The sequence below is a fragment of the Diplotaxodon limnothrissa genome, linkage group LG6 (genome assembly GCF_057381915.1).
Source record: "Diplotaxodon limnothrissa isolate DT_005_m linkage group LG6, D_limnothrissa_male_GT1.1, whole genome shotgun sequence".
NCBI classification, from domain to species: Eukaryota; Metazoa; Chordata; class Actinopteri; order Cichliformes; family Cichlidae; genus Diplotaxodon; species Diplotaxodon limnothrissa.
Window position 1 is genome coordinate 7,880,133 of NC_140601.1, and position 27,896 is coordinate 7,908,028.

Below are 27,896 nucleotides of genomic sequence, written 5' to 3' on the forward strand. Positions count from 1 at the left end.
TATGTATGCACACACGCACGCATGCAGCAACATATTTGGCAGCCTGTTCTCTTGTTGTTATAGACAGCTCACCCACACACACACACACAAACACAGATTTACACACACAGACCCACACACAGAAGTGGATACAGATATACAGGAGGGGAGAGTTTGGCAGGGATTTGCATTCTGTGAAGAAAATGGAGTCGAGACAGAAATGAAGCAGTGGTCGATGGAAAATGATGGTTCACGTAATGAAGCAACAAGGGACCCACACTATTTAGCTGCTTCCTTTGTGTGTGTATGTGTGAGAGCGACCTAGGGCGGCAGCAAAGAAGAGAGAGAGAGAAATGTATACATAAAGAGGCGGCGAGACAGAAAGATGTAAACAAAGAGAATGGAAAACAGAGAGACAGGCGAGGACACGGAGAAAAGAGGGAGGGAAGAAGACGAGAGAAAAAACAATTGGGGAGATGAAGAGAGGGGTGGGGAGAGGAAGAGAGGGGGGTGGGAAGTGTCAGAGTCCTGGCTGCAGTTTTGCTGCTGTCCCATGCAGGAGTACAGGATGTTTAAAAGGCAGCAGCAACTGGACATCTGGGAGGAAATTTGTAGATTAAAAATCCCCTACTGCAAAAAAATCTGAGTGTTGGAGATTTGCGTTACTTATAAGGGATTTTTATGTTTTTAAAAAAATATCCAGGAAGAGTCGAGCTGTAGTCATGACATGCAGCGTGCCCGCAACACATCTGCACGTTTGATATCATACACATATACAGACTCTGTGCTGTGTATATGTCACTCTGCAGGTGTGTGTGTGTGTGTGTGTGTGAGAGACAGGGGGAAAAAGAAAGGTATGCCGCTCTCGGAGGCAGACAAAAACAAACAGCCACTCATCTCAACCTCTGTGCACATACCACCCACACACCCACACCCACACACACACACACACACACACATACAGACCTTGCAGAGCTGAGCACCCAAACCACCCACACACAGTGACAGACATGCGCAGTCGCCCCATGAAGCCAGACACACACGTATGCAGCACATAGATCGAGACGCAGACCCAGCCTGGCATAGGCATGCGCATTACACACACACACACACACACACACACACACACACACACACACACACACACACACACACACACACACACACACAGTACCACTGTCAAAAGCTCTTTCTAGTGAGGAGGCAGACATTAACATGCCATAAATGGAGATAGAGGGAAGCGAGAGGAGAGGAAAAAAACTGCATACATACATTAATATGCGCACACACACACACATTAAAAGCACACCCACACATTCTGTTCGCCCACAGATACACACACACACACGCACACACAAAGCCTTTACAAACAGCTCCCCAACCCACCCTGCAAGAAACCACACACACACACACACGTACATACACAGCCGTATGCATGCATGCATTCACACCAAATCATCCGAGCGTCCCAGCCACCACCCTCCCCCCCTCTTCATCCGTCCCTCTTCTCTATGGAGGCTTACACTGTCCTCTCCTTCCCTCTCCATCTCTCCCAGATTCTTTTTGATTCCCTCATTTAAGACAGTGCTCTTACACAAAACACTGCGAATGAGCCAACGCACAGAAAAAGAAAGCAAAACAAAAATAGTGCAAACTGTCCATCCCCCCCCCCTCCCTCTCCATCCTATATCTTTCTCTTTTTCTTTCCTTGTTCATGTCTCACACTTGTTCTGTCCCCAGGTATCGAACTTGGTAGAGTCTCTGTGGATCGTACCATGTGGTCCATCACAGAGGGTGGGGCAAGGCGCCTCCCCACTTCCTCCTCTTGGCCTTTAGGTGCTTGTCTCAAGACTAAGGGTTCTTTGACTAAAAGCATTTGATTTACATCTAAATATGTATATTAAAAAAAACAAACAAACACATAAACATCTTTCCTCATAAAACAGGTTTTAAAAAGCAGACAATTTTTTTTCATAACACTGATCTATAAAAACTGGTTTCGTTCAACGCGCCCCAGAGGTTGCTTTTTTTGGTTCCACACTAAGATCTTGTACAGGGTTGTTTCTGCGTTTCGCTTAAGAGACAGTCTGACTACAGACTCTTTGCTTTGCGTGTGCGAGCGTGTGTCTGTATGTGTGTGGGCGGTGGGTAGAGTCACAACAGCAATATGAAACTGTGACAATGATATTAAACAGTTCAAATAGCTCCACTTGCCCACTTCACTAGCATTAAGGTGCTTCAGGTTTCTTCTATCGCAAAAACACGGGCCACGTATGATTAGGAAAAAGAAATAAAACCTGTGTCCCGTTTGGGTTTTGCCGTGCTCAAAAAACAAAAAATCCACATTTTTGATGTGTTTGTCACAGTGGAAAATTGAAAGTAACGCACGCAGGAAGACAGGAATTAAGAAAGGGGGAATATTTAAAGTGACAAAAGATTTTAGCAAAGCCTGACTGACACTGGGATTTAGAGGAACAATGAAAACTGAGATCAAAGATGCATTAATCTGCTATTTAGGTTTGATTGTGGGCTGATCCATTTGGTTCCATTCTTAATTGCTCTGTGTGGAGGCATTTCGAGCCTGCTACTCTTAACTTTGACTAAATCTAATAAAAAGTTCTTCGGTCACTCTCATTAGGTTTGCTTTAACAATTCTTAGAAAGCTTTTATTAAACTTGGAGTAATGTAACAGGGTTATCTCCATTAACTCCATTAATATTATTTGACCTCACCTGTCTCTTGTCAGCACCAGTCGCAGCACTATTTCAGTCTTGATTCAGTCTCAAGACTGAAAGAGTAGCATCAGTGCACACCTGTGCTGTCTATTCAATTACAAGTTATAGCAGGATAAAGATTTTCACATATTTTTCTGGATGTGCAGGTATATACAGTCTCAGTCCTCTCCATTGCAGCACCAACTGTCATACTGCAGTTCACCTCACTGCCAACTTAGTGACTTTGCTGGAACATTTAGCGCCATTTACTGACCTTTTCCTCAAAAAAAAAAAAAAAAAAAAACTCCTAGCAAAAAGCGCTACTTCACAGATCTTCACCACCTACAAGAACTCCCCTCAGAGTCAGATGCATCTCTCTCCTCCTGCTGCTTAGCGAAGCACCAACCAAAATCTGAGCTCTGCGTGATACAACAATGCATTTCACAAACTAGCACTGCGCTCTGAGACCGCTAAGAATATTGTAAACAATAAAGTGGAAGTCGCTCTTTCCATTTCTACATCGCTTCAAGGATGATTTTCTTTTTCAATAAAGAATAACATATATGGAAATACAGATTCATCTGTGATGCCAATATTGCCCAATCAATATGTATCAGTCAGGCTCTAGTTATTAGTTCATTGTTATTGATTGCCACTGCTTTGATTTGAACAGGCAAGATTAAAGGACTGAAATTAAAAGCTGGTTATAAAACACACTGAACATCCATTTCAGGCAGCACAGTGGCATTGATGATCAGAGTACCAGTGGGACTAAATCAAACGTTCCTCTGGACCTGCATTCAACTTCAAACTGAACAAGAGCAGAAAGCCCTTTCCAGGGTTTTCTTGATGACTGTATTCAGCTGCGTTGCCAAAGCTGAAGGCCAGTTTTTTTTAAAAGAAAAGATCTACTTCTGCACTCTTGTTCTTTTTTTTCTTGAAAGCTACCACTCACACACGCAAGTACCAAAAGCAACCATGACTGCAACGACTTTCAGGGTTGTTTCTATGCCAACATTTCTCTGACTTCTATCATTTAGCAGCTTTCCTTTTTTTGTCATTATAAGCACTTATAAAGCCAGGAATTTCACTTTCAAACAGACGCGCACAACTTTGAGCCACTTTTCTATCTGCTGCATTCTCCTCAAACACAAAATGTATCTGAAACGTATCGCTTCGATGCGATTCCCCTTTATTTCCCACGTCGCTCTGGTGTACTGTAGCCGATGCAGCTGACAGCCCCCAAATGCGTATTAGCGCATGTATGTGTGCTCACTGCAGTGATGGGTGAATGAATCGCCCAAGCGTGTGTGAAACGCTCTGTCTGGCCTCCCTCTCTCTCTCACACTCTCTGCGGCAGCACAAACTGTGCGGCCATTCAGACGCACACCTACATGCGCGCACGGAGCCGTGCTGCTCGCCATGTACCGCCGTCTGAATTAGCACCTTTGTCCGTGCCAGGCGAGCACATATCCAGGCGGGCAGAGCCTGAGGAAGCCCGTTCCGTTAATATTCTCGGAGAAATCAATTTAAACATGAGCTGACATGAAAAGAGCACCGCCGCTGTATCCTCTCTCACACACACACACACACACACACACACACACACACACACACACACACACACACACACACACACACTCACTCAATTTGTCACTAAGCTCACAGGCAGAAACTCGCTTTAAGACAATTCTCGACTTTCGTTCAGATTTTTTTTTAAAAAGGGGAGAGGGGGAGTTAAACAAACTTAGAGATTGGATTCTAGCTTTTTCTTATTTTTCTCTTTTTTGCCTTTTTTAAAATAAAGCCACACCGTTTTCTCAGTCCGATACATACAAAAACTTAGTTTGATTGTACTCATACCGCAGGAAATAACACAGTGCATTTATCACACGCAAACTCTTTTACAATCATCGGTAACAAATTTCCTCTCCTTCAGGAGTCTCGGCAAACATCACACACAAAGGTGACAAAAAAAACAGAAAAAGTAAACAAACTGATATTTTATTTTTTGTTTTTTTAGAGTTTAACGGCCAAAATGTGGGGAAGGTTTGGGAGGGGGGAAGGTTATTGATTAGGCTTTAAACTCGCTAACAAATCTGAACATATCACCAGCCAATCGAAAAGCTGCTGTCCAAGTCAGAGCATTTCTCTGAAGACCAGTAGGTCAGCTTCCCGGCATGGCCAGCTGGGGTTAAAGAGCAGGCTGAGGTCGAGGAGATCATAAACCATGCCAATATACATATTAATATTCATTTCAACCCCTGACCTCACCGAGCCCAAACACTCAGAGAAGCTTTCATCTGGCAGATGAAACAAAGCAAACCAAAACAACAAAACAAAAAGGGCTCGGCGCAACCTCACTCAGCTGCATCTCGAATGCTTCGCCACGCATACATTCAATATCAAAAACAACAGTGTTACCGAAGTTTGGAGAAGGAGCCTTCTCCAAACTGGATTACCCCTCCCCGCCCCCCTTCCCCTAGGGAATGTCTGTGATTATGGTAAGAAAAGGTTTTTAGTGACAGTACACACTCTTAAAAACATAAAAAAATAAAGGCTGAAATCAGGTTTCTAAAGGTTGCAGAAGGATGAGGAACTGGGGGGGAGCGAACCTCCTTCTGCTACCTTTCACCATCTCTCTCCACAAGAGCATTCAAGAACAAACTGCAGAGATTCATTCTGAGCTGTGGAGACAGACAGAAACGTGGACAAACAAAGGAAGGCAAGCAGAACAAACTGAAGAAACATATCCCCAAACATAAAGCGGGCTAGGGGAGGAGTGATTACTGTCAAGACCAGAGTGGCCATCGTTCTGTTCTCATCACCCCAGAGATATTCCACCCCTCCTTCCATCAATCTGTCCATTCTATCTATCTGTCCGTTCACTCACTCAAAACAAAGTGCTGCTATCTCCCCCCGCCCCCTGCAGGCCGTCTGCCGGCGTGGCTCCGCTTCCCGCTTCGCTGTTGTTGGCTGCTGCCGCTGCAGCCACGGCTTCCAGTGAGGCGGGGTCAAAGCCTTGCTCCGTCCCCAACGCGTCGGCCTCCATCTTCACGCTGTCGGCCAGGAACGCGGAGTAGGCGTCGCTGTCGGCCATCAGCAGTTTCAGTTTGGGGATCCAGCTCTTGCGGACGACGCGGCGGGCGTTGGTGCACATGTCGGCAGCGATGGCGTTCATTTCGCTCTCCTTGAAGCTCGGTGCGAAATTCTGGCAGTAGACTGGAGCGAGGCAAAGAGTATGTAAAGGGACAATAAGAGGAAATGATGGGAGAGAAAAACATATGGCAGAGAAACGCAGAAACGCATTAGAGCCTAAATTCTAAAGCTGCAGCTTTGCATACTGACATGCAATCACAGACTGTATATAAACATAGGCCAGTGTGATGTCATTGATTTGTAGACTTTAATTTTGAACAAAGGGGAACCTTTGGGTACATCATACTATTTATTCATCTCTGGCTCTCTTCCACAGCATGTTTTTTGTTCTCTCTTCCTTCTCTCACCCAAACTGGTCCCTGAGCCTGGTCCTGCTGGAGGTTTCTTTCTGTTAAAAGGGAGTTTTTCCTTCCCACTTTCACCAAAGTGCTTGTTCATAGGGGGTCATATGATTGTTGGGTTTTTCTCTGTATGTATTATTGTAGAGTCTACCTTACAATATAAAGCACCTTGAGGCGATTGTTGTTGTGATTTGGCGCTGCATAAATAAAATTGAATTGAATTGAACTGAACTTGAGGCTGGCTCCAAAAGCAAGTATCATAGACTCCCAAGCCCAATTTGTCTTCTGTAGCTAATGTACATTTTCATAACAACTGTTATAGTTTGCCCTCATATTTATTAGCGTTTAAAACTCTGGGTGTGCTTGCTTTATGTGACTAGTTGATGCTGGTAAAGGCGACTGTAGCTTCCAGCTCTCTGCTCGGCCTCAGAGCCACTAATTTGAGTCACTTAACTGGATGTCTAGACATGGAGTTTTGGTGTTGGTGTACTGTGAGGAAATTCTACTATAAATATCTGACAAGTCTCCTTGCTTTCTGTGCAGTCAATTCAGTGAATTGAGTGAAATTTTAGTGCGTTATTTGTAGGCTATTTAGCATTAATTAGCAGGTATCTGTACCTGGGCCATGTCAATGACAATCCTTTGTGCTAGCGTTAGCTTTTAACTGAGCACATTACCCTCTTCTTTAAATGTGGTCACTTCTTGCTTCAAACTGAAACAGACAGCGGTGACCAAAAAAGCTAACATACCATTTCAAAATGGCACTTCACAGCACAAAAGGTTACAATGGGTTGTGTACATCTTTTATATACAGTCTATGATGCAGAAGCCTGAACTTTGACATTTTAGTCACCAGAAAGCAACATGGTCTGAGGTTTAAGGCAATTTCATTTTGGCTTCACTTTTCCAACCCGACGGGTACGTCCATCTTCCTTATACAGTCTATGCATGTAACTCTCAGTATACATACACTGTACGTCTTCTGTATGACTCACATTTGACAGCGTGCAGCACTCTGTTGTCCAGAGGTTTACGACTGGGATCATTGGTTGAGGAGCGGATGCCGGTTCCACAGCTGTTAGCCAGAGTGCTCCTGAGCAAGTTAAAACAAAACAAAAATACACATCAACACATAAAATACTTGAATGGACAATGCACATCTTTGTCTGCTGTCAACAAGCGCAAAAATGATCAACCATAAAATCTTTATTATATCAGTCTTACAAAAATAACCCCCCAAAATCAGACACTGACCTGTCGAAGAACGCCGCCAGAAGGCGTCTGAGCAGCACTTTGTGGCGGGTGCCGGCGCTGACGTGGCAGTTCATGAGCTGGGCGCGGGAGATGAACACAGAGGTGCCGCTCACCAGTTCCAGCTTCTCAGCCGGGTCTCCTTCCTCATACAGCTTTGGGTGGCAGCGGTTTCCGATCTGGCTGATGAGCTCGGCGGGCAGCGATGCTAGTTCCTGCCGGGACCGCCCCCCTCTGCCCCCCCGCCCGCCCCCTGAGTCTGGGGCTAAGTCTGGCAGAGCCTCCACCCGCTCCCCGACAACTGAGGAAGGGAAAGATCGAGTGTTACCTTTCTTTTTTTTTTGCAATGAGGGTTAGGGATCATTTAAAAATTTTATATAGTAGCAACAGCTTTTCAGCAGTGATACAAAACTTCTAAAGGGAATTACAAAGGGGGCCAGCTCTCAGATGTTAAAAAAACTGGATGCAGGCCGTTCAATCATACACGTTAGCCATAAACTTTTAACATCCAGTTCTAAATGTACTTCTGTTAATGGTCCTTCTTGTTTGAAACCACTGCATATTTACTGTAAGCACATGATGCTGCTCCTTCGAACTTTTCAGTCTCAAGTCTGATCCTAAAACATTCAATAAACAACAAACCTCGCTGTGCCCCAGTTTCCAATTCCTGCATGTAACAAAATACCGTTCGACCAACTTTATTCACCATCGTTCCATTCAAACCTCCATGTGATTGTCCTCAAACTAGTGATCAAGCAGACCATAAACAGCTCACAAACTTAAAGCAGGACCACAGCTTTCAGCGGTTTCAGTGTTTTGAACATTTCGCTCTCGCTAACATCCTCCACTATTGAGAAAGTTGGATAAACAAACTTTCCACCATTCGTACTCGTAAACACACTACAAGCGCTGCAGAGATCAGAGGAGGAAACTTTTAGACGGAGCTGCACAGTAACCCTGGAATGAACTCACCCGCTGATGCATTTATCCTGCTGTCAGCGCTTACCTGCTGCTCCGGCGTTCAGCATGCTGTACATGGTGTACATGTTGCAGATCTGTCTGTACTGCTCTTCAGTCTCATCTGCTATATCATCCTCCTCCTCATCGTCGTGGTAACTGATGGGCGAGTCGCTGGTGTACATGCTCAGGGTGCCCGGGCTCGTACCCTCTGGGGTCCCGCCGTTGTTGTTGTTATTGTTGTGGTTACTGTTGAGCACAGCTCCTCCCACTAAAGCGCTGCCTCCGCTGCCCACCAGAGAGGCGTTAGCGGCAGGTCCGCGGCCAGAAGCGTCCTGGGTTATTGTATTGGAAGAGGACGAGGAAGAGGAGGAGGAAGAATAGCGTGCGGCCTTCCTCAACCCGCCGCCCCCGCCCCCTCCTGACCCCCCTCCCCCATCACGGTTACCCCCCTCCCATAGCCGCTTGGCCACAGGGGTGCAGACCACAGAGTAGGGAGAGCCCTCCGGCTGAGGAAGAGAGAGAGGGAGAGAAACATGCTGGTTATAAACCAGCGCCTGACTGGAACACTCAATAAAACACAGTAATAAACAAATGTCATTTCATGGTTTCGTGGCTTAGAGTACAAATGGTACGTTTCCCATCTCAAGCAGCATCAAACAAATATCACTGGAGGTTCTGGCAGCACGTTTTTAATGCACATATATTGAACAGAGGTGCCGGCCTCAGCTGAAACAGAGCACACATGCTCGTTATTAGAAATGATTTGACTGTAATGAAGCGAGATGGGTTTGAGATAAAACATTCATTCAGCCACTCATTGTCAGTTCGTCAAATGCCTCCCACTGACCATCTCAGACAGGGGAAGATGTACTTCTTACAAGTACAAAATTCCAGGTCGCTATGGTCATAAGTTTATCAAAAAAGGATTTCAATAGATGATGGTGGGTTTTCTTTTTAGTACAATAGAATTCAGCTATGTAGAAATGATCTTCGGCGTCAAACTCAGGACCTTCTTTCTGTGAGGCAACATTGCTAACCACTGCGCCACCATGCTACCCTGCATCCCCGTTTGTAATTCAAAAAATCACACTGAGAAAATGACAATAAACACAAATCACAAATTCTGCATATATTATGAACTGAGTTGTTCTGGTACATGGTGTCATACCTGGGCAATGTCACACTGATGGTGGATGCTTTTTTCTCTATTCTAGCTTTAACATCTCAAGCCTTTATCAGTTTTCAAGAATATTATATGCCTCGTGTGTGAGAAACTGTGAATTCAATATCAGTCATCTAAAGGCCCCCAGATCTGCTGATAATGATTGGACATCCTAATATTTTAGGGATTCTCCATACTCATGAAGACATAATACCAGCACCGCACCCATCTCTTAAAGTATTTTTTAATGACAGCATAGATCTGAAATTTTGCATAAGAAGAAGAATCTTTTCCCAGGAATTTTTCAGGTCAAGTTAAGATTTTTTTGTTTTGTTTGTTGCTTTTTTAATTGAGATGAATTGAGATGGAAGGGCAAAAAGGCACAATTTCACACAGCCAATAATATGTAACTGAGCTATCGGGAGTATCAAATATATGACCCAAAGGCCAGAATCAGCCTTCCAAGGGGGGGGGGGGGGGAATCCAGTCCACTGAAGGCTTTGCAGAGAATGAGAGCATGAAAATGAAAGATGCGGTTACATTTTCTGCGTGTAGTTTTGGCAGCAGAATGACAAAATGCAAATCTCAGGATGTTCATTTGCTTTATATAAAGTTTATTATTTAAAATTCCATCCATCCATCCATCTTCATCCGCTTTATCCGAGGCCGGGTCGCGGGGGCAGCAGCCTAAGCAGAGAAGCCCAGACCTCCCTCTCCCTAGCCATCTCATCCAGCTTATCCGGGGGAATACCAAGGAGTTCCCAGGCCAGACGAGAGATATAATCTCTCCAGCGTGTCCTGGGTCTGCCCCGGGGCCTCCTCCCAGTGGGACATGCCCGGAACACCTCACCCAGGAGGCGCCCAGGGGGCATCCTTGTCAGATGCCCGAACCACCTCAACTGGCTCCTTTCGATGTGGAGCAGCAGCAGCTCTACTCTGAGCCCCTCCTGGATGGTTGAATTTCTCACCCTATCTCTAAGGAAGAGGCCAGCCACCCTTCGGAGGAAGCTCATTTCTGCCGCTTGTATCCGCGATCTCGTTCTTTCGGTCACTACACACAGCTCGTGGCCATAGGTGAGGGTAAGGGCGTAGATCGACCGGTAAATTGAGAGCTTCGCTTTTACACTCAGCTCTCTCTTCACCACGACATACCGGTGCAGCGTCCGCAGCACCAATCCGTCTTTCGATCTCCGGCTCCCTTCTCGCGAACAAGACCCCGAGATACTTGAACTCCTCCACTTGGGGCAGGAACTCATCCCCAACCCGGAGTGGGCACTCCACCCTTTTCCGGCTGAGAACCATGGCCTCAGATTTGGAGGTGCTGATCCTAATTCCTGCTGCTTCACACTCGGCTGTGAACCGTTCCAGTGCGAGCTGGAGGCCATCATCCGATGAAGCCAACAGAACCACATCATCTGCGGATGATGTGGTTCTGACGAGTTTCTGAGGCCACCGAAGTGAAAGCCCTCCACCACTTGGCTGCGCCTAGAAATCCTGTCCATAAAAATTATGAACAGAAATGGTGGCGGAGCCCATCATCCACCGGTAACGAGTCCGACTTATTGCCGGCAATGCAAACCAAGCTCTTGCAACGGTTGTATAGGGATCGAATGGCCCGTAGCAATGGGCCAGACACCCCATACTCCTGCAGCACCTCGCACAGGACACCCCGAGGGACACTTATTATTTAAAATTAAAATTAATTACATTAAATGTGTCAATAAATAATCAAAATGTACTTCTTTACACTAAAAGAAAAATAGGAATATTTGTCTCAAATATGAACTCCAATGATGTTAACACTCCTGATTTAACAATCACATAAATAAATCATAACACAAGCTGTAACAGAAACTGATTAATTGGGCCCAACTTTTATTAAAATAATTATATTTAATAACCAGCCCTCTTGCTATTTTTCTAAATCGTCTGAAAATATCTGATGATCTGTTTTCTTGGCACTATTTCAATATTCAATATTTCAGTCTCTGTTTGTTTGTTTTTTGTTGTCTTTTTAACTGTGAAAACAAATCAGTGGTGGAAAAAGTCTGACGTCTACAGGTTAACATTTCACTTACAGAAATGTTAAGTGAAAATAAGAAGTAACATGCAATATATCAGCTTTAACAAGATCGCACGTCTCACACACAACTAACGTTAAATCTGCCACTGATGGGGAAACACTACACCTGACAAATATGATGATGTTTGCTTATCTATACCAAAAGTATGTGATGATGATCACACTGCCCCTAAAGAGATATGCAGATTAGCAGCACTTGACATCACATGAAAACTATTTTTGGAACTCACAACAGATGCTTTCCTCCATTTTCAATGAAAAGAAATGAACATATCCAGTATATATACTTCGTTATTAGGGTAATCTGACTCTACCTGAAGCTGAAGTAACCGAATAAGGAGTCTGACCTTTAAAAAAATTCATGTTCCTTCCTCGGAAAGTTTTTGGACTCTTACTTCATTTCAAGATTATGATTCATCCGCCAAAAAAGAAAGAAAAGACAAAAGCATGTGGGGTTGTGTAGCAAGGCCCAGACCAAACCTACCTGCTGTGGCTGTGGAGCTGGCTGAGGTGTTGTGGCTGTATGTTCAGTCTTCACCTTGGACACGAGGGGAAGGGGTGTCAGGCAGGAGGCAGGCCTCCCTACAGTGGCAGCACCGATGCCAACTCCGCCCACTCCCACTGTTTGAGTGACGGGGCTCTGAGGCTCAGAGGATGGGGTCTCCTCGGTGTGGAGACCCTGGGAGTCACAGCTTGGAGAGGAGACCTGGTGTGGGGAAAGTTTCATGAATATGATCAAAACATATTATGCCATTAGAAGGGTAAATCTACTGTAAACATACTGTATGTCTGATATCTACTCAAATCTGACGGTAGCACTGAAGACAGGTAAAAAGAGACAGCACTATTAAATATATACATATATTAAATATTTACTGAGGGAAACTTGGTTGTTTGATGGAGCTGGGCTTAACATTTCTCAAATAAGGTATCAAAAATGTGTCCAGCACTCTGTTTTAAATCTCAGGCAACACATGGCAGCAGTGGTGTAATAATTTAGTAATAAAGAACGTAAATGATGACATTAGGAAGCATCCTGAGCTTGAACAAATGAAGCCAACACTTGTATTACAAAACCTGCAGTTCCTCTAGTGGACAACAGAGGCTCGCTCCAAAATTGAGTTGATCCTCTGTCCGAACATACCCAAATATTAAATTTCCGAAAACAATCCTTAAAAGGGTGATTCAACAAACAGAGCTGGAGTCTTTGCATCGTTGTTTTTATGAGGCGGGGGGGATCACTGATCTATTCTTTTTCTTTAAGGCTTAAAATTAGGGGTGCAGCTTATGTTATCAGAATATTTTGTCATTTTATTAGAAGTAACTAATAAAAAGTCTGTCCAAGAAGTTTGCACTTGGCCTCAGTTAAGAAGAAACTTCTGTTTTATTTGTATGTTACTTAGCACTAGCTAGCTAATCTTCTATACACAATCTATGGAAATGACCAAAGTAATTCACACCTGAAGTTCATGTATAATGGTACAAAGAAGCCAGAAACAAATGACCATACAAGCCATCAATGAGCCAGTGGAATGCTCCAGTAGTAGTTTAACAATAAAATAGTAATATCTGAAAAATATGTGCTGATTAAAAGGTTAATATGTTCATGTTATTGTGGTTACAATCTAAAGCAGTATAATCAAATTAAGCGAAAAGTCCTGGAGTTCAAAATTGACAGTCTCCATATTATAATGCTGAAAAGAATTCTCCTTAATGAAACATTCACACACACAAAACATATAAGGCAACTTTAAATCTAGTAATCATGAATCAAACATGGACATCCTGGCTATTTAACATCACAACACTACTGGGAACTAAAAGATCGTTCATTTTTAGCACTATTTGGTCATTGTATTAACAATTCTATCAAAAATTTCTGCCAAAATAGCTGATGGAGTAAGAAAACTACAAATAATGAACATTTTAGGAACAGTAAACTGTGATTGCACGATATGACTTTTCTAGTATCAAATCTTGTTGTATTGATCGTTTTTCTACTGGTCTACTAGCACATAGCTGGCATTTTATCAACCCTGTGTCTAGAGGTGTTAAGTGGAACTTTCAAGGAAATCAGTCCCCCTCATTAATATGCTAATTTATGCAGCCAGGCACTCCAGATCTAATCAGATCATCTGCTACTATAGAGGGAACCTGTACGACGTTTCAATTATTCTCGATTGACGAGAACGTGTCTACAAACAGAGACGCCCCCATCACAACATAATGCCACGCATAATGTCACGCACAACAGGTAACACGGCGGCAGCACGCAGAAACGGCTATTTTTACATCTGCTTCATTTTGATTACATTTAAATAATCCTCATATTCACAGAAGTGTTCCTATGGATGCTCTTCTACATTTGCATTCAACTTTAACAGACGTTTAAATGACTCGATTTGTGATTGCTTCATTATCAGCTTACCTTAAGGAAAAACTCGGTGCCTTTCTCCATGATCTGTTGGATCTGGAGGAAGCCGGCGGTGTACATGAGCAGAAACTGGTCTCCCACATTCATGCTGAGGCGCCCCGTGTAGCAGAAGGCCAGGATCTGCTGGAAGCTCTGCGGCTGCACGGCCGGGGGTAGCTCCACCACCGAGCTCTTCCCCCCAGCATTGAACAGGTCCCGGAAGTAGGAGCTGCTGGCTGCCAGCACTGCACGGTGGGCCTGAGGGGTAAACAGCAGGGGTAGTGAAGTCGTAAGGGTTTAAAAATACATAGACTCCGATGCAGTAAACAGTATATATCAACATCCATATCCGGAGATTTGCACTTGCTCATGTTTGTTGTCAGTAAGGCAGAAGACATAAACAAACAGGAAAGTAGTAACAGAAGAAGACTAATACATTTTTATTGTTAATCTCTGGTTGAATTTATTTTAATGCAAAGCATGAAAATTGCATCCTGTTGTAAAGGAAACTTCACGTATTGCTCAACAGTAACTTTTGAAGCACTGCCAAAATTAGTGTCTTCAGGTTACGATGTCAAATTGCACTAAACAGTCCAAAACTAAGTTTACTGACTGATCAGGAGAGGCAGACAAAGGAAGCTCAAAAAATGTTGAGACTATTAGTTTTTGACCCGAGGCATCGTTTTTTTATCCTACCAAGAGATTCTCACCAAAATCCTGACACTACATGCACAAACAGTACTCCAGGCAATTCATCTGCACATTCTGGCAACAAGGAAACACGAGGACCTAGAATTACCAGCTTGTCGCTGTGTCTCTCAGTGAACTGAGTCAAGCTGCATTTTACATCCGTGCTTGTCTAGACTCATACGTAGAAGACTAAGGTTGCAGTGGCTGAGATTTTTCCAGTTCAAATACGACACCTTGGCTTGGGTTATCTTCCATTTAGTGAGTAGCTGTCAGACACCAATGTCAAAATAATAAGCTGTATTCACTCTGAGGAAGAGACTGGGAGTCAGTCTTTATGTGTAAGCCAACATGAGGCTCTACTTAAACACTAACTTTGTAAAACAAACTGTGGCAAATAAATACACCCAAGAATAGAAATGTATTGAATTGGTATGTCATAGTAATTATTAGCATGTGGAGTGGAACTGACAAGAGACAGATAATGTGAAAATATATTCATGGAGTGCAAAAAAAGCTCCCCAACAAGTGTTACACTGAACATAGTGAGAGAGAAGGGACGGCAACAGCCATGTCGCTGTCAAAGCTTCTCAGTCCCGTCAAGTTATATGTCCATGCTGTGCAGTTTGCATTAAGTCAAAAGTTACTGCAAACTTAAAAGAACACTTACTGGTGAAACGTGTGAAATACCTCCAAACATACTGCCAAAAGTATTCGCTCATCTGCCTTCACGTGCATATAAAAAAGAGTTCTTAATCCATAGGGTTTGATATGATATCAGCTTCAATTTATCTGGGAGGGCTTTCCACAATATTTAGGAGTGTTAATGGGAATTTTTGACCATTCTTCCAGAAGTGCATTTGTGTGTTCAGACACAGATTTTTGGATAATAAGGCTCACAGTCTCTGCTCTAACTAATTCTAAAGGTGTATGAGGCTGAGGTCAGGACTCTGTGCAGGCCAGTCGAGTTCTTCCACACCAACAGGAGCAAACAGAACAACACAGAATTGACTGCAAAGAATAGATGACTCCCACAGATCAGTTCGCTCACCTTGATAACAACTCACTAACAACTACATCCCTAAAAACAACTATAAAGGAATTTGATAGGCTGACACCAAAGATCAGTGTCACCAGGTCATTATCTGTCCACTGATGAAATATGGCCACAATCTCTTCTTCTCTTTTTCACTTATGACGTTGAAAAATTAATAACACTAGTGCTTTTGCATTTGGGTCATCCGACATAAATGTTGTCATAATCAGTAAAAGTTTTCTTGAGTTACAAGCAAAAACATCTTTTGAAATGTCACAGTGACATTGAGATCCTTTCATACTTTAGTGAGAGTGCACATTTCTGCCAAATTTGGAGAAATTCAAAGTAAATAGATTACAGTAAAGAGTTGTATTCAGCATGGATGGGTGCACAGACAACAAGAATGTGTTTGGCAATGAGAGTAAGCTATGTGGAGACATAAAAAGATAAATTACTTTTAACTTTAAATATGCGCTTTTGATTCTGCCTGTATTCAGGTCAAACAAAAACGGCGTTAGCTATATTAGTTTGAATGAAGTCGTCAAAAAACTTAATTCTGACCTTGAAGGCATGTCCCTTGACGACCACGGAGACGTCACAGTAGAGGCCCTGCAGCCGCTGCTCGTTCAGACACTCCAGGACATTGTTGCCAAAGTTAGGGATCGCCATCTGCAGCGTCTGAGCCATAACGCTCTGCCCAGCACCACAGGGTCTGCAGGAAGTAGAAACAAGTTAGTGTGTGGATAACAGGAGCACTGGAAGGTTAAAAAGGAAGGAGTGGGTGATGGAGGAAAGGAATTATCTGGAAGGACGGTAGATGACGGGATGATGGGGACATACAGGTAATTGGCAGGAAGGTCAGGAGAGTTGGGAATTGGTACAGGAAAAAAATGAGAGACGTGATGGAAAGGAGACGATAAAATGAGGCAGCGTGACAGGGGCAAATGAAACCAAATAAATGAGTTATGAGATAAGAGCGCAAAGAAGAACTGGAAAATATGCAAAAAACACAAGCAAGGCAGAGTTAAGGAGGGACGAAAGAGACTTAAAATAAAGAAATGGGGTAAGTAAAGTGTGTGATGATTAATGAATTAAGTATCTGGTAAACAACTTTAATTCAAAACTCTATCTTTCAAATGAAACAGAATTTGGGGCCACCAGCCACAGTTACATAAGCCTTTATCTTTTTTCTTTAAAAAAAAAAAACCCTTGTTTCATGACATCTAATTCTCAGTTAATAAACTGTTTTGGTGGTTTTTGGCCTACTTTGTTATTTTCTTGTCGTTGCTTCCCAGTCAAAACACAGCCTCTTACATAACTCATCTATTTCACTCGTCTTCGTCACCATCCAACAAAGAAGCTTGTGATCAAAAGTGGAAGAACTGTCAAAGTACAGAAAAGGAATAAAATAAAGCAGGACTTTATCTCTAAAATCGGTGTTTCTCATGACTGAAGTCATCACTTTTTTGGTTTTGTTTAAAAATGCACAATACAAACACAGAACGACTCGAACGCCAAGTATGACAAAGCAGAAGTAAACAGACGAGAGCACAAAGGTGAGTCACGACTCCACTGAACAAATACGTTATATAGAGGATCGTGGCCTCCGAGTGATGGATGGTGGCCGAGCTTAGCTGACACCGACAAGTATTTGGAGCGCAGCTTGTGGTGAGGAGCTGATGATGATGAGCTCCTACCCTGGCTACAAACCCAAACAAACCACTAATAGGAAACTGATTAGCCTCGTTCCTCCACTAGGAACGAGGCTCACAGACCAAGCCTAGAACCTACACACCAGCTTTCTAACTCCGGTTCTCCTCATACATTTGCGGGAGTGTGTACAGTGATGCAGCAGCAGACACTTAAAGGTTAAAAATATCATATATACAGCTTTTCTTGAGGTTGCTCCCTTCTGGGGCTGCACCAGCAGATGATCTGCTTCCCTCTCACCCTATTCCTAAAATCTAATTCTGTCACACAAATACACAAACTTCATGTCCTCTTTCACTACATCCATGAACCTCCTTTGTGGGATTCCTCTTTTCCCCCTGCCAGGCACCTCTATATTCAACATCCGTTGTCCAGTAGATCCACTGTAGGTGTTTTTCGAACAAAGACTTTTTGGGATTCCCAAAGGGTAACTACTTGGGGTCCACCGATTTTTCGGCGGGCTGATATTGTCGGTCAATATTAGCCATTTGGTCATCTATTGGCAGACAAAGGAAAATACACAAAAACTAACTGATCTGCGAAGCATGGGACAGAGCATTATAGAATAAATAAATTTAACAGGTTTTGTTAAGATGTGTCTGAAATAATAAAAAACATACTTGCAGATACATCAGATTTTTAAATCACCAAATCCATATCAGTCTTAAAAATCCTTTATTGGTGAGGATCTAGGAGCTGTTCCAAGACCTACTTACCTCGGACAGCGTTTTTTCTGTTTTCATTTTAACCACTAATAAAAATGCGAACATGACAAAATGGCATTTGACACTGCAGCAGCAACAACAACTGCAAGGAGATAAAGCGTGAAACACCCAGTATAACGTCATTACGCTACATGTGGCGTGGACAGAATAGTGTAGCATGAAATGCAAGCTAAATCTTTAGTCAGTGTTGTGTGGTTTGTTTTTTTTACTTTGGTCAGCTACATGATGATTCGCTGGTATTACACAGCTAAACTTTACATGGATTATTTTTGTCAGTCATCAGCAGTGTTGGTCAAGTTACTTGAAAAAAGTAATCAGTAACTAATTACTGATTACTTCCCCAAAAAGTAATCCCGTTACTTTACTGATTACTTATTTTCAAAAGTAATTAATTACTTAGTTACTTTTTAAAAGCACGATTTGCAACATGAATAGGTAATAAAGCGATAGATCTTTCAGCCCAATTCTACTTTTTCTACATAATCCATCATACAAAATGTAATCAAATGGAAAAGTCTCTTTTTTTAACTTGTTTTATCAGTTTTAATCTTTTAACTTTATGCATCAAGAAAAAAATTTAATTATATGCAACATTCTCTGACTTGAATAAATTAGTTTAACATTTAAACCTATTTTCTACACATTCCAGCACATAAGGAACAACTTGTGTTTCTAAGGCGAATATTTTTTTTCATAGATTGTCTCCTGCTTTGTGAGTAGCTTGAGTAGCAAGTCAACATCTTCCACACAAACTATTGCCAACTGCAACAACCTGCTAGCAACCAAAACAACAGCACCAAGTGCCTCTTTGAAGCAAGGTTCCCATTAACAACTGCGAGAAAAACCTCCCCAGCTTGTCATAGAATACACATTTTTTCCTTGCGAGTAGAAGTTACCAGATGGTTGCCTAGTTGGTCTCTAGGCCTGTATGACTGAGGCCTTACTCAAAGGTCTCGCTTGTGATGTAAAATACTTTCCCTAAAGTTGAAACTAAAAAAGAAAATGCAAGAGGTTCTCAAGGGAACTAAGAACCAGTGCCACTTGAGAAATAGCTTCAAATGTTTTAAAGTATCAGATTTCTATGCCTCTGAGCTTATCAATTCCTTTATCAATGCCTGCAGGTGCTGGCAGTGTGCACTTTGATTGCAAAACAACCTCATACACATGTCTAGTGCTACCACATAAAGGAGTTATGGCAGAGAGGAAGAAGAGGCTCAGAGCATGACTTGATTTCACTAAGAAAGAAGAGAACAGTTGTGTTTACAAAGTCACAAAGTGATTATTTCAGGTAGGGATGGAAACACCAGCAACATGCTGAAACATCTTACACACAACGTGAGCTTCACTTCCATGTATGTGACGCTCTAAATACATGCAGAACAAGTGCTGTTGCTACTGTCGCCCAACAGTGCTGCTCAGTGGTAACTGGCACTAAATAAGCTGAAATATAATAACATTAGCACCATGCTTAAAGCTTAAATTGAGGGTTGGGAAGAGGGTTCAGAGGGTTGGGAAGCTCATCTGTAACCGGAAGGTTGCCGGTTCGATCCCCCTGCTCTCTCTCTCTTGAGCAAGACCGCCTGCTGGTGTTGGCCAGAGGGGCCGATGTTGCGATATGGCAGCCTCACTTCTGTCAGCCTGCCCCAGGGCAACTGTGGCTACAACTGTGGTTTACCTGCACCAGTGAGTGAATGAATAGTAGAATTGTAAAGTGCTTTGGATGCCCAGAAAAGCGCTATATAAATGCAATCCATTATTATAAATTAAAACAAATGCCACACAAACATGCTCTCATTTCCTCCACCTCAGATGCCAGCTAGCATTAAGCAGTACTCTGTTTGGGACTTTAGATAATGAAGCTGTTCTGACAAAAAAACCTCGCTGTACTCATTTTCTCACATAATTGAGCCAAGAATTGATAAAGAACCAGATCAATAAGCACATCACATTAAAGAAATCTACAAAATCTTATCAATTCCCATCTCTAGCCTTGACACAAAAAACTACCTGCCATTCAGAATGGGAAAAGCGTGACTGATCCATGTTGCTTATTTGAACTGTCACAGGAATGTTAATGGAAACCTGGATGTAATAGCATAAATCATCAAAGTGCGCCGATGCAAAGAGCTTCTAGGGTAGGTACTTCAATTTCTGGTAAAAGTTTTCAATATCTGGATTCAGATTTTTTCATAACAACTTACTGCCAAACACACCTGTCCCTAGCATGTTTCAGAGCCTTTCAGTGACTTTTTAAAAAGTCAAAATCATTGACTCTGGGACAATGAATCATGTACTATTCTAGTCTTCTTAACTCTGATCTAATATTCATCACACATCTGACAGAACTGCTGGATCACTTCATCAGCTGGAATCAATAGAAAAAACATCTTGATAATAAGAAATTGCTCACGTGACGTATATTGTAATCTTGAAAAGGTCTAGAACTCTGTAGGTCATTACTTCTTAAAGTCTGATTAACCTCCCTCACTTGAGGTCATAAACAGATTGAGTACAGTTTTATTATGTAGACACATCATCAAATCACAAAGAGCTCATGTTATAGAAGAATATTTATTCATCTCTGGTTTACAATAAAAGAAGACAATTTGACTGTCATTAGCTACTTTATAATACAGGTTCCTTCACCCCCACGGCACATGACCTGCTAATTGTGGCTTTCTTTATTAATTTACATCACCTGACTTACTGTTTACTTTACCGAGGAATGGCAGAACTGGCTTCATGCCTGAGTACACACCGTACTCAGGTCTTAGGTAAATGTTAAAGGATTCAAAATGCCACCATCACACAATACAAAAATGATTATTTGGAACGTAGGGTATTTTGCCTTAATAACCAAGAACAAACTTCTGGCAGACTAAATTAAGTTTACCTTTTATATGACAAAATTGATCACATGTGAAATGTTAAAACTGCAATCCAATTGTTAAGTGATGACGTGACGAATCCTACTTCCGGGTCTAAAGTAGTCTGCGTTTAATATGGCTTTTGTGTTGTTAACATGTTTAATGTTATGTATTTTCTTCTATTTAATCTCAAAAAGCTCCTAAAACAGTCAGTGATCACTGTTGACCTCCCTCGGCTTTTATTACCGCTAATCATTTATTTAAGCTCAGTTTTTAAAACCTTAGGATGTAACTACAGCCCAGCCCATGCAGCAGTATATGAATGACTAACCTCGTATTGTGGATGGATTATCTCAGTTGTTCTCCTGGCTGAAGTTTGGTCCTTTTACAGCATCCTGCCATGCGATTACATTTGTTCCTGACCACCAACAACACTCACGTTAACTTTTATCCAGTGGGAAAAAAGTTAGCTTGTTTATATTATGCTAACATAGCTGTGTAGCTAGTGGTCACGTAGCACATCATTATATACCAGCTAGCCCAACTTCAGTAACCCTACAAACGTCACTGCTGTTTAGTTTCCTGTCTTGATTTATGCTGGAAGTGATAACAGAGCTGTACGTTTTAATTTGTTTCCAAAACCCCGCAGTCAGGACATGCTATATTGTATTTAGATAGAAGCTAGCGAGCTAACTCCCTGCTAACTTCTAACTCCATTAAATGTCATAAATTCCGTTTTCATGGATGCCTGGATGTTAAACTCAATTGTTACACCTGGTAGAGCAGAACGCTGATCATTTTATTAAAGATGAAAGACTTTAGACAGTTTTCCAACTCTCAGTAATGCCATAGTGATCGTTTGATATATGGACCTGCAGCGGAGTTTAGGTCCAGACACGGCTAGTGACGTCAGACTGAACAACCGGATAAGTAGAAATCAAAAACAGGCAACCCCCTCCCCCCCCCCCCCCCCCCCCCACATGAGAAAAAACAATAAGAAAGACAACAAACATAAGAACCACAGCTTTTCTTCACCTTTGTCTAGTAAAAAGCCATGGTTATGCACATGCTCTTATGCCATGTCATTTGCCTTCGAACAGTCGAACAGGACTCAAAGCCATTCTGCATTAAGTGAATTTAAAAATGTCTTTGCACAGTGGATTTTATTAAAATTCAATTATAATTTTCTAGTTAATGTGAAATATTCTACAGCCTGGCCAGAAGTGAATGTGGGCTTTTAGGAAGTGAAAAAAAGCAATGGACAAGGGGTGCACTGGATTATCATACTGTTTTCATAATTGATGAAGGCCAAAGTAAAGTTTGATTGATTCCCCGGCCTTACTTTTTGCTATTTACTCTCAATCTGGGTTTGGCCAAAGTATTCCATCTAGATTTTCTAAAGCCAGAGGCCAGGCTTAAAACAGTAAGTCAAACTCCAAGTATCTCCAGTGATTACAGTCATGATCTGATTTAACAAGTGATTTGTTGTGCAGCTGTAATGAACAATATTAAGTCAGCAAAGACAAATGCCGAATAAGAAATGCTGATGCATAACTTCCCCAGCACTACACTTTGGTAGTTATCCATTCAGTCACGAGTGAACAAAGAAGGGCAGAGGGCTTATAGCCTTATAGTACAGTTTTTTTATTTCATATTTCTGTATAGTTTTTTTATTTCATATTCTGTATAGTTTTTCATATTTATATCCTGTTCATATCCTGTACATAGCTTGTACTCACTACAGCCTGTACATACATATAGTTATAGCATATTCATAACATACTTCATACCGTGTACATTATAACATACCATAATAGATCCATTTCTGTAATATACTCACATATCTATATTATTGCTAATATATATTTGTAATATATCTATATCATGGCTAAAGCACTTCTGGATGGATGCAAACTGCATTTTGTTGCCTTGTACCTGTGACATGTGCAATGACAATAAAGTTGAATTCTATTCTATACTATCATAAACAAAATGTATCCCCTTACAGGAAATTCCATCGCCACTTAACTCAAGCACAATAGCCCTTTTTAATGCTCATAAATGGCAAATACATGTTTAGTGGGTGGAGCTCAGTTGGTGACAGAAAGTGAATGTTTTCCAGTTTCATATCTTGTGGGAAAACCCAGCAAATGTACTGAAGACAATTCACTGACGTACCAAATACAGCAGGAGGCAAGGCCATAGCATGTAACTGTAAAAGACGTAGGCTATGGACTTTCCACACACTACCTCTGTTCTGAAGAAGTAACAGTGAGGGAACAAATTGTGGACTTTTAGATCCCCTGAGAGAAATCCTCTATAACCACATAGTCACATATCACATTGTTCAGTCTACTGAAAGTGGCAGCTTTGCAGTTGCTTTACTAACTACATCTCTAACTGTTCCTTTATGTGTGTTTAAGATCTTCTATCTTAAAAATGCACTCAAATTCTGAATGGTTTTGTTCACTTTAATCTGCTTATTTAAGCGTTGGAACTAACATTATTCCTCATCGCTAACATTAAGATATCACAATGCTCTTTGTCTAAAAAGTGTTACCTTTCTCATGAAGTCCCAGACTGAGGCTGAGAAAAGGCAACAATGGCTTACACTCCAAATTGGTCTACAAACACAGATGGAAATCTTACAAGCAAGCACGACATGGTCCCAAGTCTGTAACTGACAGACTGTTGTGACTATGCTGGACAGCTTTTTCCTTTGGGTCATGCTGCTAAAGCAAGCCACCATCCGTTCTTTCTACAGGAAACCAACAACCAACTTGATTTGGTTCAAATGCAGTGATCCGAGTGTAAAACAGAATCTGCCTACTTCACAATGCACTTTATTCCTGAAAAAAACTATCATGCAACAAATAAACCTACAAAGGGATTGGAAGCACCACTTTGCAAGGAAACTGGACATAAACTGATGATAAATGGGCAGAAAACCCCCCAAATACTCATACAATACTGATACCATATGTATGTCCATGTTTTTCTCTTGTAGATAAAAAAAAAAGCTGACCAACTGTCAAAGTGACAACAACAAAGTTTACATAAATTGAAAGTGAGTGTGTAAAAATTTGTCTTACACCTCCCAATTCAACTCCATGATTCAAGCTGCTGTAGGACAAACATGTTTTAATCAGCCAACATATCAAGAACATTAAATTTAGACTGCACCCCATGAATGCTGCGGCCAGCTGGCATGTTTCTGTAACAGTTTGGACCGGCTCTGCCCCGCAGTTTCTCCCTATCTATGGAAATCTATCAATCCATTGTTTACCTCAGCTGTCAATGCTGGTTGAAAAGCATCTACCCTTATTTAATCTAAACGAGGCTGTAAAACTTTGTGAAAAAATAAGGATACAGGTCAGTGTTTCAAAGAAGCTCACTTCTATCTGATGACAGCCATACCGCCGTATTGTGGGTTTTGCCACAATAGCCGCTGGTAGTCAAACTATCCCTGAAGTAACTTTGTTGGAGTCTCTGGAGAGAATAAACTTCCATGAGATAGGAAAGTGTGATTTTTAGGGTATCGTGAGGGAACATGGTGACTTCCACAAACCACAAACCTACTCCTGTGTATTTTAAATTTATATTAATGATTTTTTTAATTGACTGATGTAAGTTTTTAAGTTTAGGAGAACGCATCAATTAGTTGGAAGACATAATTGTTCACTAAAGTATGTATATTGATGAGTACAATTTTTTTTTCTATTAAATAACCTCAAAAAATGACTAACTCCACTGTTAAGGGGTGGGTTGTTTTTTGTTGACTTGCTCTCTCACAATAACACAAAGTGGGTAAAAGGCAGACATACAGATTTCTATGCAACCAGATTCAGCCCAAAAATCGGATCTGCAGCAATACCTCTAACTTTGCTGAAGTGGTGACAACAGCTATAACTTTGTCATAAGAACAAGCCAAGACACATGACAATGCCTCTAGTTCCAAACCCACTTAATAACTGCACATTCAGCATACAGCCCAAAAGTGACCAACGCTTTAATCACCGGGAGTCCTTCTGGGAAACGTTGACAAAGAAGGTTTTGCAAAGGTTAACAAAACAAGAAAATTACAACTTTTCGCAAACTAACCTCACTCCTGGAATGGCTTCCATCGAAATTACAAAACAAATGTCTGGAGGTGGATTTTTCCCTCTAAACCATAACTCCTTCAGTTGAGCTTCTCCTTGGCCGGTAATAAAAGGCAGTGGCTGTATGGTGTGAAGCTTCCAGGTGTGAATGGTGGGTGCTGCTCTGGCATGCACGCTCAGCAAACCTTCACTGGCTGAAAAATAAAGGGTGAACAAATTGGACTAAAGCAGTCCTGAGCTCCTGCCTTACGCCTACATAAGGGCAGCGCTGAGAATAGGGGGCCATCATAATTAATTATGTTTATAGTGACTAATTAAATCTGATTGATGCAGGCATGAAAACTATGACAGTGGACTGAAAGGGAAGAGTAAAATGTGATTACTTACAACTCCACTGCCACACATTACATCAAAAGCATTTTAATTTTTGTTTTAATGAGGCTTGATCTAACCTGCACAGATCAGCCTTGGCTATCAGCATTTTTATATACAGATAGACAGAGAGATAGATTTCAACACTAGCCACCACATAAAGTGGAATATAATGCCTTAAAATTGCAAAATATTACTATGTTTATTAATTGTGTAAACTGCTCGACAATATAATTACACTTAATTAATTGTGCAGTCCTGTTCTGTACGAGGACAATTATGATCACAAACGGATTATTGGATTGGGAGCACTCTGTACAATTTGTTCTGTAAAAAACAGTCTCATTATATCGGGTCTCTGTTACCGAGTGCATTGTATATAGGTTAGTTTTCTCCTACCTTTTCTTTTTTAATCGATAAAGCTTTGGCAATAAGAAAGTTCGTTTGTGCCTTGCTATTGTACCTGGACACGTTATTGTGGCTTGACAGCTTGTGTCGATGTAAAGAAATCAATATGCATTGAATAAGTGCAATTAAAATTCAACTGTAGAGGCTCCGAGTGATATTTACTCAGCGCAGTTTGGGTCCTATACAGGATTTGTTTACACGCATTACTTCTACTTTAATCAGAACACAACGATCTTACTGGGAAATGTGGGTCGTTGTCTTTACAAAACAGTGTTTTGATAGCGAAGAAAGTCTAAAAATGACTGTTTCTGATTCTATGGCACTAAAAATGCACGATCTGCTCCGCTAACATCTGCACTTCCCATGGCCTTGAGCAAGCAATTGAACTGACAAATGTCCCAGTGGAGCATCTCAGCGACCAATGGTGAGATGTCTATGGCTGTTTCCAGGTGTAAATATGTGCAGTCGTATGAATAATAAGCAGCTGCCAAGACAAAGCATGTCTGCTGAAAAAATAAATAAATAAAATCTCCCCACAGTATTCGAAGACAAAAAGAATAAAAATAAAGCAGCGAACGCATCGAGTGACAGTGTGCACAGTTGCTGATAATGACAATAATATGCTGGCGATGCTGATAAAAGTTTCAACATTTTAAAAGCAGAACATTTTTTTTCATGCAAGCTGGTTTCCATTCACACTGCTTCATTGACATGTCATGTCACACAGGGATATGGTACCAGGCACCTTTTGCTCCTCACAGGTCAGAGGTCACAATAACTTCCAAGAAACAGAAAAGGAGAGTTAACTCACACTACTTGACCCTTGCCCTGTATTCCCCATGTGCCCCACTATGTGCTTTGACTCCACAAGAAAAAAAGAGTGTGTGACTGCGTGTGTGTTTCAATCATCTGCAACTTTGAAAATTGTTTTCCAGCACCAAAAATAAAGCAAAAATATATATATATACTCAGGTTTATGCAAACTAACCACATGCTGCTGCTAATACCAAAACACCAACATCAGATTACCGCAGTCATTTTGCTGCCAGATAATAAACCCGAGCAACCACGTGAACACGGGCTTTTGATATCAATATCAATCACTGCCTAATCATATTCAGTTTCCTGGTTTGGGGAGGTTAAAGGTGGCCTGTTAGCAAGTAGCAGGCTAAAGCTAAGGCTAACACTGGCAGAAGTAAAAACAGTTCACACATGCACACAACTCACAAACAAGGCTCCAAATCACGTGTAATAAACGCCAGCCTTGGGTGGCCTTTAGTTTGCAGCCGTTTGGGCTAGAAATCCTGTATTTACCGAAACTCGTGAGCAGACAGGCATCACAATGTGGCTATAGTCGTAGCTTCCCTTGAGCACGACTAGAGCAGAAACTTCAAAACCGAGATATCATTTATACACATTAATTATACATCAATTAATCTCACATGAAAGTCTCGCAGAGTCTCGCTGGCGGACGCCTCGGAGAGAAACAGCCCGCCGCCACCAGCGGTGCAGCAGGGCAGTCAGAGCGGGCAGAGAGCTCTCGGTGCCCCGCCGTGTGCCAGCCTCGATGCCCGGTAGAATTTGGGAGTCCTCAACTGGCCCGGGCCGGTGTGTGCGTGCATTCAGCGGAGGGAGGGGGCGAGGGAGGGGGCGGCAGCGGAAAATGGACAAAAAAAGGAGAATGAGAGAGCTCCTCTTTTTTATTTTTGAATGTCAATGATGGTTTTTAACTGCCCTCAACACACACGTTTATCGTCTGGGGGACCAGGGGTACGAAATATGGCACAAAAATAGTCGGGGGCGGGGGGTAAAATATTCAGCAGTTCCCGTCTCCCCTCCACTCCGTGCCAGCGCGGTGTGATGTCCGTTAAGACCGAGTTCCCTCCTCCTCCTCCGGCCGAATGGCAGCTACCAACATGGGACAGACAC

The 27,896-nt window shown here is 42.0% G+C and overlaps 1 protein-coding gene across 1 annotated transcript; it reads right to left on the reverse strand.

Annotated features, from left to right (window-relative positions):
• Nucleotides 1-3,003: 3,003 nt before the first annotated feature.
• Nucleotides 3,004-27,557, reverse strand: nacc1b (nucleus accumbens associated 1, BEN and BTB (POZ) domain containing b). The gene is made up of 8 exons (XM_085355566.1): nt 27,410-27,557; nt 16,347-16,497; nt 14,078-14,320; nt 12,134-12,355; nt 8,451-8,910; nt 7,448-7,745; nt 7,189-7,286; nt 3,004-5,915 (listed from the first exon to the last, which is right to left on the reverse strand). The coding sequence occupies exons 2-8, from the start codon at nt 16,470-16,472 to the stop codon at nt 5,587-5,589; spliced, it is 1,776 nt and encodes a 591-aa protein (XP_085211692.1). The 5' UTR covers nt 16,473-16,497; nt 27,410-27,557; the 3' UTR covers nt 3,004-5,586.
• Between the last annotated feature and the right edge of the window lie 339 nt (nt 27,558-27,896).